Source organism: Notolabrus celidotus, chromosome 17 (genome assembly GCF_009762535.1).
Source record: "Notolabrus celidotus isolate fNotCel1 chromosome 17, fNotCel1.pri, whole genome shotgun sequence".
In the NCBI taxonomy this organism is placed as follows: domain Eukaryota; kingdom Metazoa; phylum Chordata; class Actinopteri; order Labriformes; family Labridae; genus Notolabrus; species Notolabrus celidotus.
Genome location: NC_048288.1, coordinates 23,582,298 through 23,601,169, shown reverse-complemented (window position 1 = coordinate 23,601,169; position 18,872 = coordinate 23,582,298). Strand labels below are relative to the sequence as shown.

Sequence of the window (18,872 nt, the reverse complement as noted above, 5' to 3'; positions counted from 1 at the left end):
CTGTAATCGAGTCTTTGCTTGGAAGAGAATCCATGGCAGAAATTTAAAGCAGAATTTCATTATGAGGAATAAATGTTGGGCAGTTTTTTATTTCACCCAGTGTAACTTTAGCTTCACTGACAGCCACTCTGGCCTCTGTCTGCTGACATTGAGTCTAATAATGAATGATTGGTGGGACAAAGCCTGCATTGGATCACTGCGCAGGATCCTGCTTTACAACATGATTTATTGATGTCCCTGATGGCATCAATGGAGGACTTGAAAGAATGTCACTGCATATGCATTGAAAAGAGCCCCAATTCAGCAGGTTTCCTGCATAAATTGCCCCTCCCTCAATGCATCCTGAGATAATTGATGGAAAACAGGTTGAGGCCATTAGTCAAATAGATGAGGGCATAATCTCTCAGTAATTTCACCTGGGCGTTATTTGTCTCCATGATATTAACATGTGCTATTCTGAGACAATCATCTGGGTAATGGAGATAGTGAGGGCAACAGGTTGGAGTGAGTGATAACATTGTAAGCTCCAGTCCTTCAAAGCATAAAGAACAAAGTAGATAAAGCTTACCTCAGAGTTGACATCAAATATTTACTTAAAAATGTTGCTTCCTTTTTTGTCTTCTTTTGAGAAAAGGTTCAGATTTTTATGTGGGACATCTTAGATTGGACCGACCATTTTGGGGAATATTTTTGGTGACTGTGAGAAAACCATGTCTGGCCATAAACAGCTGACCGGCACAATCAGTACAAAATAAGCTGAATAGACAAGTGTTGTTTAGCAAGACAAATATTTTAAAGACTGCAACACTTATCCTTATTCCCTCAGGAAGATGTAGGTGACAGAAGCACATTTCCTTTCAATTTCTATTTCTCAACCTTGATCCAATTTCTCTAATCTCACCTTTTTCCTTTTGTCCATGTCTTATCACTGATGAAACGTCGTCAAATCTTCAACCCTTATTCCCACTACACCTCTGCCCTCCTCCGTACATTTTCCCCCCCTGTCCAACCTTGCTATTCTTCCCGTTTGCCATCCAATTTTCTCATGATCTTCCCAGTGCTCCAACCCCATAATGGATGTTCATAAAGCTCAATTCACTTCTCAGGCCTTTTCAATCATTTCTCCAGTTAATTCACTCACTGTACCCGTTTCTTCGCCACACATCTTAGTGGAAGCAGAGCTGTGCTCTCTGTCTGTGTTCACCCTGCTTAGGCTCTCACTCTATCAACCAGACGCCCAACCAATGTGACAAATTACATCCATTTGCCACAGAGAGAAACACAGTGCACACACAGATGCACATGTAACCGCTGTGCACACAAAGTCAGCATTTACACATACTGTATACTGTAGGTCAAAATAGATGGGGCGGAAAACACGCTGCCACAATGTCCTGATAGCTGAGGGTTAGAGAGAAGAGAAAAAAAGTAGTTTTTTTATTAAATGTTCGCTTTGCGAACCAGAATTGATGGCAGCTGAGTATTTGTCCTCCAGTTCCGACTGTTTGTATTTTTTTTAACCTTGCTGTCTTCAGCATTGCTCTGCACAAAGCTTTCAATTCTGAAAACAATGTATATATATAAGTAACAATCTGTAAATAAGAATAAGAACTGTGAAGAGGTAAATTTGTATATGAAACTCTTCTTTTTCTGCACTCTTTTGCTCCACTTATATATAAGTTTAACCAAAACCCCTGGCATACAGCATCAAAATGCAGTTTCACTGTTATATTTAGATTCTTTTAAATAAAATGGTGGTAATTAACTGCTTTTACATCTCATTCAGGATCTATATTTGCAGCATCAACATATATGAAAAGTGGGCTGTTTACTCAGAAGTTTCCACAGTTTGTGGCATGTTTGCTTTTCTGAAAAACTCTGAATGGATCAATGTGATGAATTTTTAACCCCAAGCCACCATTTGGCCTCCTTTATCAGCTGTCAATGAAACTCTAACCACACCCCAAACCACCATTAAATAAGCAAAAACACTGCAGCCAACTTTACCACACTACTACATTACACTGCTTTACTACAGTGTTTCTCGCTTAACAGATTTAAAAGCTAACAGAAGTTTGTTATTTGAGATAACGTATGCTATCTGATTGATGTAATTCAGGCAGTAAAATAATTCTCAAAGCTTCTCAACCCTCAATTTTCTTCCTATGACGAGCAAGTCATCCAAATATTGCTTTGAAAACTGTTACACCTTTTTAATATGACCCTTAATTATGACATTATGTAATTCGTACTGAAGTCAAACAAGGAGGCTCTGACTCAGAACTCAGTCACGTCTGATACAAAATCTAAAGGCCAGCGTTTCGTTCACTTTGTACTTAGCACTAGTGAATATTAAGGCGGTCAGAAGTATGAGTGCAAGCTTACTTAAAAGGCAGATTCTAGCCTTTAACATTTTAGATGAAGTCTTCATTAAAAAATGATTCGACTCCACTGAATGAATATTATATCAATGTTGGTTACGGATCAGAGTGATCACAAATCTGAAGACTGTGTTGATGTTTATTTAGTTTTCATACATCTGGTATAACTTCACATCTAAAGGGAGTCTAGGTGTTATCATGTTTTATTCAGCTGAAGCAGTGCGTTAGATTCCTGGGTTGTGACGGTTGTGACAGCCAGGTTTGGGCGCTGATTGGAGGTTTGACTTAAGCATTACCACAGCTTTGTTTACAACCTCACACTTTATTGGCCTCTTCTCTGCTGCATTAAAAACAAAGTCATGATCATAAATCTCATCTGTCAATCTTAATACTTATTTCTTGATGTGTTATACCAGTGTTATAGATTTAAATGTAATAACGCATTTATCTATGACTCACATGTACTCTTCTTTCCCTTCTTTCTTGTGGTTTCAATCATTTAGTTTAGTTGGTGAGGATGATTTGCGATTTAGTCTTTCAAAGGGCTTTATTCTTTGAATTTCCCCAAAGGGACCACCACTCACATTACCAATGTTCAACAATAGCCTGAATGCTTAGAGCTTTGATAGGTTGGGGTTTGTCTGTGTTCTATTATCCTGCCAAGAGGATCATCTTAGGAAAGACGAGCAGTCATAAATCAAAGATGGCCATGTGTGTTATCTCCTCAGATATGGGTCTTGAGTGGGCTCCGTGGATTAGAGACGTGACAGGCTTGGTTAATGGGAGACAGGGCCTGGACCCTCTCTCCTGGTCGTCTGTGTGATTGAGCATGGAGGAATATGATTAATGATTCAGAGTCTGAGTTTAAATAGTCACTGCTTTGGGCTCTGTTCTGTTGTATTTTAAATCCTCTGGGGGAACAAAATGGAAAGAGGATGGGGGGGATTTTGTGGTACAGAAATTTTAGTTTATGCATTGATTGCTGCGTGGGCTGGTAGTTTTTTTAAAATTCATTACTCTGGCCCTTTTAACCCATCTTCCACGCATTCATTCGATTTCTTTTCACAATTTTTTGCACTATGTTTCGTATTCTACCCTTTGGTATGGGTTGTGCAATGGCTTTGTGGTGTTCTTATCTTTTTCATTTATTTATGTCTGAAAATATAAACGTGCAGTATAGATAATGTGAAATTAACGTCATCATTGGTAGGTGATTCTCTGTTAACATAGATTGTTGATTGTTGTTCGTTTTGATTGTTTATTATTATTAGACCCAGCGTGAAGGCAGCTGTATGTGTGCAGCCCTGAAGTCTAAGACAAATATACCCACGGTTAAAGGAGACACTTTGTATCAAGTCTCTCATACAGTATCCTTTCATACCATATCACATGATATTGTACTGAATCGTACTGTATTGTAATGTATCATATCGTATGCTATAGTATTATATCTTATGGTGTTCTATCGCGACCCCCAAAATATTGGTGCCAAAAGACTCGCTCCCCCCACTGTCCCTCAAAGTGATTTAATGTGGCTTCATTTAGCTGGTCTGCAGAAAATTAGCATACCTATATGAGCATGTGTCTGTGTATGTATGGTATGGTATGGTATGGTATGGTATAGTATGGTATAGTATGTATGGTATGGTATGGTATGTATGGTATGGTATGTATGGTATGGTATGGTATGGTATGGTATGTATGGTATGGTATGGTATGGTATGTATGGTATGGTATGGTATGTATGGTATGGTATGGTATGTATGGTATGGTATGGTATGGTATAGTATGTATGGTATGGTATGGTATAGTATGTATGGTATGGTATGGTATAGTATGTATGGTATGGTATAGTATGTATGGTATGGTATGGTATGGTATAGTATGTATGGTATGGTATAGTATAGTATGTATGTATGGTATGGTATGTATGGTATGGTATGGTATGGTATGTATGGTATGGTATGGTATGGTATAGTATGTATGGTATGGTATGGTATAGTATAGTATAGTATGTATGGTATGGTATGGTATAGTATGTATGGTATGGTATGGTATGGTATAGTATGTATGGTATGGTATGGTATAGTATGTATGTATGGTATAGTATAGTATGTATGTATGGTATGGTATGTATGGTATGGTATGGTATGGTATGTATGGTATGGTATGGTATAGTATGTATGGTATGGTATGGTATAGTATAGTATAGTATGTATGGTATGGTATGGTATAGTATGTATGGTATGGTATGGTATAGTATGTATGGTATGGTATGGTATGGTATGGTATGGTATGGTATGGTATAGTATGTATGGTATGGTATGGTATGGTATGGTATGGTATGGTATGGTATGTATGGTATGGTATGTATGGTATGGTATGTATGGTATGGTATGGTATGGTATGGTATGGTATGGTATGGTATAGTATGTATGGTATGGTATGGTATGGTATGGTATGGTATGGTATGGTATGGTATGGTATGTATGGTATGGTATGGTATGGTATGTATGGTATGGTATGGTATGGTATGGTATGGTATGGTATGTATGTATGGTATGGTATGGTATGTATGGTATGGTATGGTATGTATGGTATGGTATGGTATGTATGGTATGGTATGGTATGTATGGTATGGTATGGTATGTATGGTATGGTATGGTATGGTATTCAATTATATTGCAACCTATCGTATCGTATTGTACCATGAAATATTGTGTTGTACCTGTTGGACAACATCATATTATACTGTATCTTATTGTTAGCATCGCATCACATCGTATCATACTCTATCATATGGCTTTGACTTGCATCGTATAATTTCATATATTACCGTTATATATTGTTTTTTATAGTATTGGTCCACGTGATATCATATTCTATTATATCATACCCCTTTGTATGGTATTGTATCCTTTTGTATGGTATTGTATCCTTTAGTATTGTATTTTTTTTTTATAGTAACCTTTTGTATTGTATAGTCAGTATCCTATCTTGCATATTGTATCCTATCCATATCTTGTTTAATCCTAGCCCATACCCTGATCACACACTGTAGTTTAATTTTAGTATCTCCCACATGCACCACAGTCCTGTAGCCATTAACAATAAGCAGTAAACCCCGCATGTGTGATTCCACTGCTGAAAAATAGATCCATTAAGTTCACTATTTCTTCCGTAGCTGTTAAAGAAAATTACTGAGCCTTTTTAAATCACATCTTCAGGAGAAATGAAAATCCTTGGGGCTGAGTGCTACAGACAGGTTTGAGAAGCTGCAATGACACATTGTTGGTTAAGGTCTTCCATGAGTTTGCAAAACAAGAAAAAAAAAAACATTGTCCGGCTTATCCCCTGAGCAGTTAACTAGTATCTTTTTAGTGGAATAATTAAAACCATGCATCAAAATAGTCAAAATAACCGTGGATCCTGTGCATTTTATGCATTTCTACTCTGTATCATGTGACAAATCATGCATCATACCTTAATGTAGACTTGAGTTGAGAATATGTTAGCTTAGCATGTTCTGTTCTCAGTTGTATGCTTAGAACAAGCCCGATGGGAGCTCCATTAATGTATCTCATTAGCAGTGTTTAAAACTGTCAATATGGGATGGAGGGGAGGAAGCAAAGGGGAAATTAATAAGCCTCTGCACGTTCCATCCTCTATGAGTGTCTTGCTGTCCCGATAACATAATAGGACCAACATTCCCTACAGGCAGCTGCTAATGACTTGTCACTACACAGCCTCCTTAAGGGACTGATCTCCAGAAAGTGGATCTGTCAGGCTCTCTGATGTGGCATGTAAAGTGGGCTATTTTGATGCTACAGCTGTAATAATATGTTTTCAGAAGGTTTTATGTAGCACTAAGGATTTCAGATGTTTAAGACTAAACTAGATTCACTAAAGCAGGGGTTCCAACAATATTTATACTTCCAATTTTTAGAAAAGAAATATAAGAGCTTTTGTCTTGAAATAATAAAGGAACGAATGGTTTATTGTTTGTTTTGAGTGTTCCTCAGTGAAGATGTTAAAAAAAATACTGGAATCAAGCTGAAGCTGCCTTTTCTTTTAAGTGTTCATTTTTTTAAAAAGGTATTAAAAAGTGATATTTAAAGAAGGAGTTGTCTCTTTGCAAAAACTCAAAATCTTACCAAGTGAAATTGTCTCATTTTAAGTCAAAATGTCTTATCCCACTTGATTTAAGATACAGTTACTTAACAAGTGACATCTGAGCAAGATAGAGGGACTAGAGACTTAATCTAAATAAAACAAAAAAATATGCTCACCAACTAGCCATACATTTCTTAGAGTAGGGGTTCCCAAAGTGTGGGTCGGGACCCCCTCGGGCAGACACAAATGGGCGGTCGTGAGATGTCTTCCAGAATGTTTTGGGTTTTTTTAATTATTTAAATTAGTACATTTTACCCATTAAAGTGAAAAGTATTGACAAAATAGTAGCTAAAGTTGTAATAACACATTGAAAATAGAATAGTTTTCTGTCTTTCTTTTTGCCAGATGACTATTAAGTTTAGGGTCAGTGAACAGTTAATTATCAAAAGCATCAGTAGCAGTGGGTTAATTCATAATGGCACAGGAAACACAGACACATGCTCATATAGGTAGGCTAATTTTCTGCAGACCAGCTAAATGAAGCCACATTAAATCACTTTGAGGGACAGTAGGGGTTGCGAGTCTTTAGCACCTATATTTTGGGCGTCGCGGGCTTAAAAATTTGGGGACCCCTGCACTAAATGATCTTTTTCAGCATTATTAAGAGAAAGGAATAAACAAGTAACTTGTTGGTAATCATTTCTACTGAGTAACAAAGCAGTAAATTCTGCATCCAAAAACAGTTATTTCCATAAGTCCTGATTGCTGCTGCACACATGCACCGGCATACACAGAGATACTGAGAGAGTGAATAATGCAGTTAATAAAGCCCTCACCAAGTTAAGCTAGGAGAGTGACAAACACAGCGGTTCAGTAGATTAAAGGCTGAAGAGCATAATGAATGCAAGACAAGCCTGCACATCAGATTCAGCTCCAGGGTATGAACTCTCTTCGAGCTATGAGTAGCAAGAACCCTGACAGAAATGATGTAAAGGCTGACAGACAAGCTGAAAATAGGATATAATAGGATAAGAAAGGATTTTCTGTTTTATTATGAGCTAATCATCAGATTTCTGTCTCTTTCTCTGCAGGTGTTCTAGCATTCCTAGCACTGCCAGTAGGACTGGTGTCATCAGCACAGGAGCTGTACCTCATCCAGACATCCCAGGACTCTGTCTCCATGGCAGTCACCTACAGCAGCCCCATGTCTACCCCAAAACCTGGCTCCTTAGACTGGTTTCAGGAGGGCTCTAGTAGCGGGGAATGGACATCCAAAAGAGGCACTCAACCATCAAGAGTAAACCTCCCTCCTGCCCCCAAACTCCACCCTTTGGCCTTGCTTCACACAACACAAAGTTCCAGTCTGGCTCATGATGACCCATCCATTGGTGAATCAAATACAGTCACCCCAAACACTGTGAGCACGGAAAGTCATGTGGATCATCCCTTGGAGCTTGGATATACTGTGAAAAGAAGCAAAATGCACAAATTGGTTGGAGTCCTTCAAGTCCAGAAGCCAGCCACTGTCAGCACTAACCAGGCCAGCACAGCAGTCCCAAATTCAGATGAGGAGTCTACTGCTATAGGGGCCCCCAACCCCCTGCCTCTAATGTCCAGCTCTGGTTTAGACAGAGGAGACACACTCAGTGTAGACCCCCAGAAGCTTAGCATGGATGAACATACCAAAACCGATCATCAGTATGTTCAAGATCTGAAGTGGTCCTCCTTGACCACCCTTCCCTCTAAATTAATGGATGAAGGGCCTGTACTACGCCCAAAACTCAGGGAGCACACTTGGGGCTCTGCACACCATGCCATCACCCTGAGGGAAGTGCATGCAGAGACTGAACCCCCTACTGACGAGCTGGTGGTGGAGCCCAAGAACGGGACGGTCACTCCAGTCCAGAGCCCACCTAAGAATCTAGCTTCAACCACGTCCCCTCCCACACTGGATCTCAGCATCAAGAATCTAACATCCATCCCAAACAACCACACTTCACCCAACAAGACCACCACTACAGAGGAGGGTCAGGTTGTTCTCGGTAACGGCACAGACAATGCCCCTCTGGGACACTGGTTGGGGAATGTAACTGCTTATGGAGGGCTGCTCTCCAATGACAGCTCAGTTAAGGATGCGCCCTCTCATGGGAACAGCTCAGAGCCCTCCACAGCCAATGGGAACTTTTTAAACAGGCAGGTTCCTGCCACTACACAGGACCCCTGGATACCTGCCAACAGCTCAGACCCCACTGTGGATTCCCCGCCATCCCGCCTAACCATCTGCCTGAGCAGGATGGATATTGTGTGGATTGTGCTGGCTATCAGTGTGCCTGTGTCCTCGTGTTGTAAGTATCAGTTTAAAAAAGGTGGATGACTGAATTTCCTTGGCATTTCCATATTTTTGTATAAGAGTTGCTTTCATTTCATTAAAAGAAATATTCTGCAAAAAAAAACTTGCAGTATTAACAAATGTTACTGAAGAAAATTGATACAGCCCTTAACATTTCTTAATAGTCAAGTCAAGCTACAGCCAGCAACATGCTAGGGAACATTTTGGAAAGAGCACACAAGGCTTTGTCTGACTGTGTGTAAGAAATAAACACATTGGTTCAAGTGAGATCTTTTGGTGGGCTTTTAAGGTGATACCTTTTTTTAACCTAATTTCTTGTTTTTATGCTATACTCAGCTAAGCTAATCTTCTCGCTGAAGCTATCTTCAAATTATCATTAATTTAGTCTTGTGACTCGCAGGTGAAGATAAATGCATTTCTAAAATGTTAAACAAGACATTTTTCCAAGAAAATGTAATGCTAGGTCAAAGAGTTATTTTGTCATTTGTTATTTGTCACACTTATTAAGTTATAATTTAAATATGTGTGATTTTTCAAATGTTTTACATTTTTAAAAAAAAAGCTATTTTAAGGAAACCAGCCAGCAGCAGGTTAGCCAATCTTAGCTTAGCTGTGCTGCTAACATAATATTAGTCCCAAAAGAGGCAGTATTGAGTTCTTAAAGATGTGGACAGTTATTTTTGATACCTTTGTCTTCCCCTAAAATGTAGGTTTCATGCTGAGGTCGGTGCTTTGGCTGATAGTGGTAGTCATGTAGCAGGAGCTTCAAAGAGAGAGTCTTTCTTTAAAGAAAACTAAGTTTCACCTAAAATAGAAAACTTTAATTGAACTTCCATCCCTTCCCTGCTTTATGTTTAAGAATGTAGGAGGAGCTACCAACAGCATGGTAGCTTACCGTATCTTTAAGATTGGAAATGGAGGGAAAAAACAGCTTGGCTCTGGTAACAAATTGGTAATAAGTCAGATTTTAATAACTCCAAAGAGCTGGTTTGGGGATTTTGTTTCCAACAATTTTTGTCAGTATTTTTTAAGCTAAAAGTTAAGCTAATTAGCTGTCAATGCAGTATTAGTGGTCTTACAATCTTCCATAAAGAAAGAATATAATTTCTCAAATTTTTAAACTTTGTCTTCAAGGAAACTTCAGTCACGCTCACAAAAAACTGGGACTGTTCCTTTAAGGAATTTATCTTGTTACCGTTTGCTTAGTTTTAAGAAGATGTATTTTGACAGCAGGCTAGGTCCCGTTGCATGAAGTTGAAGAGAGAGCAGTGGCATAATGATAGCGAGGGGATAGAGGGTGTCTTTCATCGACTAGTAGAGATGCTCCTAAGGCAAAACTTGTTTTTATGTTTTGGTCTGTTGGAGATGGAGAAATATATATAAAACATAACTGTCTTGTATCATTTTTGAAAGTTTGTTTCTGAGAGACAGCTCTGTTTCTTTAGAGCGCTCAAAGTCATTACAAGTCCTACTGCTAGCAGCTGTTTCGAGCAGTGTATACTTTCAACCTCAATTTCCTCCAGCAGTGGCATGTTGTCTTAAAACTTGACACTTTCTACCTGAGCACCTGGTGTGGGTGCTTTCAGGGGTGTTATCTGAAGCAGTAGCTCCTTCAGCTTCTGTGCTGACCCATATTTTCCTTCTCTGTATCTAGCTGTGCTGTTGACCGTGTGCTGCATGAGAAGGAAGAAGAAGTCGTCAAATCAAGAGAACAACCTCAGCTACTGGAACAACGCCATCACCATGGATTACTTCAGCAGGCATGCTGTGGAGCTGCCCAGAGAGATACACACTCTGGAGAGCGAGGTACAAACTACTGACACACTACTGACACGTTGACTCTGTTAATGCACAGCTCTGCACACAGAGGTGGAGGGACATTTTTTGAGATGTTTCACAGCCAGTCAGGAGGAAAAGTGTAATGAGTGTGGGAACTACAGTACGATCCATGTCCAATCTCCACTTTCAGCTGTTCGAGACCAGCTGAAGTGCACTTGAGCCTAACACTGGAGCACTTCAATGTACAGAGATTCTATTTGGGCAATAGACACACAGATACAATCCTTTTTTCTAGATACAGATAGAGTAGTTAGTTACCTGTACTTAATAGCCACTGCTAATATAACAGCCAATAAAATATGCATATTATTTGTGGGTAAACACAAATTTCTGACATATATTTTGCTAGCTTTGACTAACAAAATTCTTCCTTCTAGCTCTAAACTGCTGAACTTTGTCATCAACATGTGATAAATGAGTTGAAACCACTGTTTATTTGCGACTCTATAACAGTGGTTTCTTGTGGCATCCATAATTTACACTACTGACATGAAGACTGCTGTTTGGGGCAAAAATAAACAAGTAGATTATGGCATCCAATTGGATTATTAGATGGCATAATTTCCAGTATCAGATTGTTTAGCCTATTTCCATCAGGATATGAGGGAGTTCTGATGCTGGTCTCAGTATTACAAAAACACTTCTTGTATCAAATTAAACGAGTATCCAAGTAATCTATCAAGATTTCTGAAAGTAGTTTTATTTTTCACATCTAGTAAATAGATATTTAGATGTTTTCTTGTTAGTCTTCTGTAGCTATAAAGATATACTTTGGCATTTCAAATCCCTTGTTAAAGCTGCTGTGTGGAACTTTATTATTATGATGATTTTGGCGCCCCCCTGTGGACTTGTATCCTGCTGGTCTTGTCCTGTACCTGTGCAAGTCATGTTTTCTTGCAACAGAATAGAATAGAATAGCCTTTATTTTTCATTGTCAGGTGTACAATGAAATTAGAAGCACTGCTCCTGAAGGTGCATGTTATAAATACAAATAAAATAAAAACAGGTAGAAAATATGTATAAAAGACAATTTAAAAATAGTAATAATATAAAACAAATGTCAAATATATACAGTCAGGCAGAGATAATAGGTATTTTGATTAAGATGTTGCACATTATATGAAAGTTTCCACAGTTCCCAGTATTGCACTTGACATGAATATTATACAGTCATATGTTTCAATCATCATGAGCATTTTCAATGGAAAAAAGAGGTTTTCTTCACCTTGCTGTAAAATGCTGCCTACCACCTCCAGCGGCATTAAAAAATACTAAATAGAAGTTATCAATATTTTTTGCTTTTGTTCTAATTTCTTCTTTTGGGTCATAAAGAGACTTCACTGTTATTTTCATTATGTTTCATAACCAGTTAAAAACTCCTCACATGAGCTTTGAGGATCATATGGCTAAACTATTAATTATTCTCAAATTCATCTCTTTATGTTGTAAGAGTTAGTTTAAGAACAATTTCAGAGTCATATTCTAGTTGTACTTATCTACATATATACAGGCTTCCCTTTTTCCGCCAGGCTTCTACAACAAGCTGCATAGACTGGGCTTTAAAATATCACAGTATAGATTGATTCACAGATTGATTCTAATTATCTTGATTTAAAAAAAAACATACATCAAATTGTAAAGGGTTTGGTAGGTGAGTGAAATCTTTCAGAAACTCTACAGCAGACGTTTTGACTTGAATGCTTCCATATAGTTGTTGATTTATCTTTGTTTTTTGTGTGTTCTTAAGACTCTGTCCCCTTAAAAATATTTGATAGTCAGGTTATAATTTAGCCTCCTTTAGATGCTTTTTTCTCTCATGTTTGCTGACAGATGCTCCTAATTGACTGTTTTGTCATTGAAAATGAAAATGCTGCCTAAGAGCTGGAATTCTGCTCCCTAATTTTCTTTGCCTCCTCTCACATTTCTGCCAAATCTCAAATTATATTTGTTTTCTGTCACAATGACAAAAACATGGATTAAGTGCATCAGATTGTGCAGAATCTGACTTTATAATGCATTACAGCACCATCTAGTGGACATGGCATCACACGACACTAATGTGATACATAGTCATGAGTGATCATTGCTGTTTCAGTCTACATTTTATTGTCTTCTCTTCACCATTTCACTTTGCATCTCCTTTCTTTTAAATTCTTTTTTGCTTCATATTGCGTCCCTTTGCTGCCTGTTGAGGGCGTCAGGAGAGGGAAGCTGAGGTTGGAACATGTGTGGGATGCCCCTGGTGACACCCAGGTGTTGATTCCCCCCTGATTTACCTGTACCTGTAGTGCAGCAGCCTTGTAGCTTCCCCTGTGTTTCAGCTGAATGACAGTGCTGTGGGAGAAATTATCATAAATTACAGCTGTAGTTCGGTTTTGGATCCTGCCGATAAAATTGGCCTGATTCCTGCTGTAAAGAGATCATTTTGTTTCTCACACCTCCCTCCTCCTCCCCCTCCCTCCCCCTCCTCCGGCACTACCTTATTACTGCTGACTCACCATCAGCAACCATTTCCACATCAACCCCTCCCTCCCCTCCCTCCTCCCCCTTACATTAAGTCCCTCTGTTGTTTCTTCTGAGTCATCCCTCTCTTTATTTCTATCTGCTCGTGAAGCTTTTACATCTTCCCCTCTGCCTCCCTCTGTATCTCTGTTCATCAAGCTTTGTCAGATATCTTTGTTCTCCATCTCCTTAAAAGCCCCAGGGTTCTCACATCGAAACCCATATTTTATTCTGTTCTTAGACGCTCTGACTCCGCTCACTGCCTGTAGAGTGACTTAGATACAGTAGACTGCAGTGTGCGCACTAATAGGGAGCCCTAGAGCACTAATCATGATTCACAGCTATTCTTTAACACATCTTCATGTCCTAAATCTCTTCATGTGTTTGTTCACAGGAGCACGACACCTGTCTCCCACCTAATGGAGACTACAGCGGCAGCAGCATGGTCCTGGTTAACCCTTTCTGCCAGGAGACCCTCTTCATCAACAGAGACAAAGCTTCTGCCATCTAGAGACTGAAAAGAGAGAGGGGGACACTGTCGGACTCCCCCTCTTCTACTCCCCCTGCTGTTGTTGTCTATTTTATATATGTGGTAAATATTCAGAGACTTTGACTTTATACTGTATATGACAAAAAAACAAAAACACAAAGAGCAACCAGAAAGAAGAGCGATGTAAACAGACAATATTTACTATGAGAATGCACCCGCATATTTTTCTGATGTACATTTTCTACAAAAGGCTTAATTGTGATAAAGGTTTTTATTGTCTTTATAAAATACAGATTATATGTGGTTTTGTTTCATTACAGTAGGCTTGACGGTGAGTGCACTGTGAGTGTCGCCACATGAAATCTGCTTTAGAGAGAGAAACATGCTATGAGAACATTAAAGCTGTACTTTGTTAAGTTGTTTTTCCTTTCAAACTGATCCCAAAATACTTATAGCCTGTTGAACTTGAATATAGCACCTATGAACTTAGGGGGAAACAGAGATTTGTTGCAGAAGTATATTCACATTGTTCAATCTAGGGCCTGTATTTATCAGACTAAAGGCTGGTTTAAAGCTCTACGTCGACCCTACGTAGCAGAAATGAGTACCACATACTTGTGCGTTGATGTGTCTGTGTGGAGCAGCAATACTCCGCTGAAACACTTGAGGGCAGTGGGGTCTCTTTGAGAGTTGGGTCGCCTGTTTCCGGCCCTGCCACCTTTTCTGTTTACTTTTTCACAGCGATTCAGAACGTATTATGTTCATTTAGAGCTGATGCATGTTGCTGTTTATCATACAGCAATGATTACAGGGAAGAACAGAGAGGAGATGAAATACACGGCCGATGTTCTGTAAATGCAGGAAATACAGTGCCGTCAATGGACCAATCACAGGGCTTGCGGTCAGCGTCGATTTGGCGCATAGTTATATTTTGGAGGAAGTGCGCGTCAGCTCCCTGCGTAGGCCTCTGCGTAGATATGAGGGTTACGCATCCCTACGTGCACAGGCTACACTGTCGATTTAACGCAGGAGTATAAACCAGGCTGAAGCAATACACATACCGCAGATTTTCAAGAACATTATGCTAGCCCTACTATTCAATCTGTGTTCTATCCAAGCAGTGACCTGTGGTCTTCAAATATGACGGCAGTTTGGAATTGCTAAAAACTGCAGTTCCTCAACTGTCCACTTTAGGCTGGCTGCAGTAGCACCAGAAACCACATACACACCCATTCAAAAAAGACGATCTTTACATCAAAAATAAAAATGTTTACAGCCTGGTTCAAAAGACTGTGTTGGTCTGAGTAGCTAATTTCTCTATCGACACACACTGAAAAAGAGGTGATGATATGTCAATGATCTGTTTGCAACTTTTATCTGCTGCCCTCTAAAGAGTTAATGGATTAGTAAACCTTTTTAAAAGATTCCATGTATAAGTATTAAATTAACATAGAAGCCACATCCATAATGTGGATTGATTAAAAGCGAACAAAATTAAATAGACGTAAAATCTAAGCTGCAATATGCACTGCAATCTAGAACAGGGAAGAAGCTCTCCTTCTTCTGTGGAATTAATAGATTACTGATATTATTTCCACTCTGACAATTGCAGACAAAAAAAGATACATGGAGTGCAAACTTCACCAATACCACTTTATTTTCCTATTTCTAAATATATGATAGAGCTCCTGTGTATTTGTCAACACCTTCAAGTTGCAAGAAATTACCCAAGTGGTTTTAATCTGCTTGTGGATGTGAAGGAAGCAGCTTGATAAATATGGGCCCAGATTTTAATGGTTAATTTGAGCAGAGTATTTTGTGATATCAGGTCTACATTCTGTAGATATGACTGACCTAAAAAGGCTTTCCCCCTTATGTGTCACCAGCTTCTCTTCAGAGGGACCACATAGATGTCTTAGTCCTTATGTTGGCCCTTTATATCAGTGTGTGTGTGTGTGTGTTTGTGTGTGTGGATGCCCTGTTTGTGCAGTAAAGTGTGGTTGTGTGCGCCCCCTTAACCAAATATCACTGTTACTTTAAGTCAAACAAGATTTTGTGTCACTTTCAGCTCAGTTTGATCTGTTTCTCTGTTTGTGTGTGCGCCTCTGTGTGTGTGTGTGTGATTGTTTGTCTCTTGTGTGTCCAGTGGAGAGGAAAATATTTTCTCAGTGCTGTAGGAAACAGTTAGACCAACCCTGCTACTGTTAATGTCTCCCTCCATTAAAACTGTGTTTGTCCATCAATGCAAAACTGTGTTTGTTAAAATGTTGAATGACTGAGTTCTTCGCCAGACGACAAAAAACATGTTAGAGGCTGTCAAAAAATCATGACCAGAGATACATAGTGTATGCTGAATATTTACTGTGAGCACATACAGAGGCAGTTCAATCAAAAAAGCGTGTTTGGATACTTCAATTACTGAACCTGTGGTCCTTCTTTCATCTGTTTTACGTTGCATCGGTGCAGTTTTATTCAATAATCGATGCTGCCTGCCTCTGTCGTCGCTGAAGATTTTCTGCATTGTGAGATGTTGTTCTGAAGCTGCTGATTGAAGCGGTGATGTTGGATAACACGGTTAAACATATTGATATTTCCTGCGTTGGATGCTCTCAGTCGGGCTTCTTGTTGTGCACGCTCAAAAGTGGATATTTTACAAAACGTTCAGTGGCACGGTGGAGCAGTGTTCAACATTATGTATTTTTTTGTACTGTAGTATACACTGTACTTTTTACTGCTGAGCAATAAAACAAAGAAAAAACATGCTGACCCATGTGTTTGCCTGATTTGGAGCGAATGTACTACATGTGTGAGTTCGATATTACATACTGTATAACAAAGAAGGGTTAATAGTCTCGCAGACCACAGCACATCCATTGATGATGTGAGCTGGAACTTTCTCTTTGTGCACCAGTGCTGCTTCTGGTCAAGTGACCCGCAGCTCTGGGAATATGACGTCAGCTCAATAATCTGTTTACAAGCCTGCTTTACAGCCGAGGAGAGGCTTAATAAGAGCAAAATACAAGTACAACTGCAAGAACAACAGGAGTTTAATGTTTCATTTACTCACTGTTTTAATGTTCAGTCACAATAAGATGTATAAGGACTGATTTATATCTGGAACTCTAAATATCATATATATATTATCTATATATAGGGAAAGAGAGCCTCTATCTGCTTCCTTTATAAGTTACTGCATAAATACATCCACTCCACTCGCATGCTCTTGTGCTTGTACTGTAACTTAATGACAATTCTTTGAATTTGTTATAAAGATTATAATTCATTAAACAGCTGACACATTAAAATACTAAATCCTAAAATAATTCTGCTCAGATTACTGTAAAATATTAAATTGAAAACTACAAATATGTACATTTAATTCTACTAATACACCCAAAGTTGAACCTGTTGGTTTGAAGGATTAAAGTACACTTCAGAACTTCTAGTATCTATGTTATAAAACATGGCTTGATGGTGATTTATTATACAGAATTTATGACTCTTTCAATTTTACACAGAAGGCAGCAATGAGGAAATGATTCAGGATTACAAATGATAGATTTGTCTTATCAATCTTTAGAGGAGTACAGTTTCATTAAACTTGATATGATTAGGTTTATATGCTGTTACGAGTGACTTGAAGACAATATAGATATATATATTGGAAAGCTTAAAAAGCCATTTGAGTTCAGAGAACCTGATTTTTATTTGTACCATTAAACCCCCCAAAATGCACTTAATAATGACTTTTTTTAGTATGCAAAAATTAGTGAGTGTCACTTAAAATAACTGAGTATCGGCTACTTACAAATGTTTTGGGGTTTTTTCATAGGAAAATGAATTCATATCATTTACATTTTCAATTTTGTCAGTTTCAACAACTTTAGGAGTTCTATTAACTTTGCTAGTTTTACAGTGTTGCCACTCAATCATGACATGAAGTCAGAGATGGTTTATCCAGAGTCTGACTTTTAAGCCAGAGTTATGATAAAATAAGTAGAGGACATTTCCAATTATGAGTTTGTATACCTTGGAAAACCTGTAACTTCTGAGATATAAAAACTGATCATTTGTAGGCTTATATTGTTTTTTTGTGCACCTTTGCATTGTCATCACTACAATGACATGACTGTATGAATTGTACTGAGAATGTATTGGACAATGTACACCTGCAAAATCAGTCAAAAATGAATAAAGTGAAATGAAACAAAAAATGAGTGCTATATAAATAAAGTATTATTGTTCTTTTTTTGTATTATTCGTAATCCAACCCTTTTATAAATTTTCTTCCTCTAAACTGTTTTTTGTGTATGGTATTAGCTCAGTCCATAGGGACTTGGCTTGGGAACCGAAGGGTCGCCGTTTAAAAAAAAAAATAAAAAAAAATTAAAAATGTAAAGGCCCTGTGAGGAGTTTTGAACTGGCTGAGAAACAGACTGAAAATGATACTGATGCCTCTTTATGACCTTCAATAGCAAACAAGTACATCAGCAGCAACACTGAAACCTTCTCTGTTGTCATTTTTAATGCCTGAAACAGCCCTGAGGGGGTAAGTATCAGACCAGATGATGGACATCTCGCTTCAGTAACAGCCTTTATTTGACTGTTTTCATGGAAACTAATCACATTGCCTGGTAAAGTTGACTGTTAAAAGACAACAGGATTAGGTTTTTGTTGAAAACACTTCTTTTGCATGTTCAGGACAAGAGATAAGAGGTATCACTTTGTGCACAAGGCGCGCCAGAATCGATACAAAGCAAAAGTTCCTCACAGCAGCTTTAAATAAAAGAATTTGACATCTGGGACAAAGCTCTAGAGAACATGCATAAACATTCTGCCAACTCTAGACACCGCCTTATTCAATTTAAGATAGTTCACAGACTTCACTATACTAAAACAAAGTTACATACATTTTCTCCAGATGTACCCCCACTCTGTGACAAATGCCATAGCAGAGAAGCAAACTTTCTTCACAGTTTTTTTGACTGCTCAAAATTAACTCTGTTTTGGTCTAGTATATTTAATACTCTTTCTGACATGTTGCATGTAATTCTGAAACCTGAACCCCTTCTTGTGCTATTTGGAATTTCTGACCAGACTCTCCAGTTAGATAAAAGTCACTCATAATAGCTAAAAAACTTATCTTGATGTTTTGGAGGAAAGCAGAGGCTCCACCTGTTAATGTATTGTTAGAAGA

The 18,872-nt window shown here is 38.5% G+C and overlaps 1 protein-coding gene across 3 annotated transcripts in view; it reads left to right on the top strand.

The window, feature by feature from the left end:
* Positions 1-16,441, top strand: part of tmem108 (transmembrane protein 108) — a 66,907-nt gene extending 50,466 nt beyond the window's left edge. For all 3 annotated transcript variants that reach the window (XM_034705864.1, XM_034705865.1, XM_034705863.1), the window contains 3 exons: positions 7,586-8,839; positions 10,499-10,650; positions 13,580-16,441. In XM_034705864.1, coding sequence (XP_034561755.1) covers positions 7,586-8,839; positions 10,499-10,650; positions 13,580-13,696 — 1,523 coding nt within the window. In that variant the 3' untranslated portion in view covers positions 13,697-16,441. The remainder of the gene's footprint in view (positions 1-7,585; positions 8,840-10,498; positions 10,651-13,579) is intronic.
* The last annotated feature ends 2,431 nt before the right edge of the window (positions 16,442-18,872 follow it).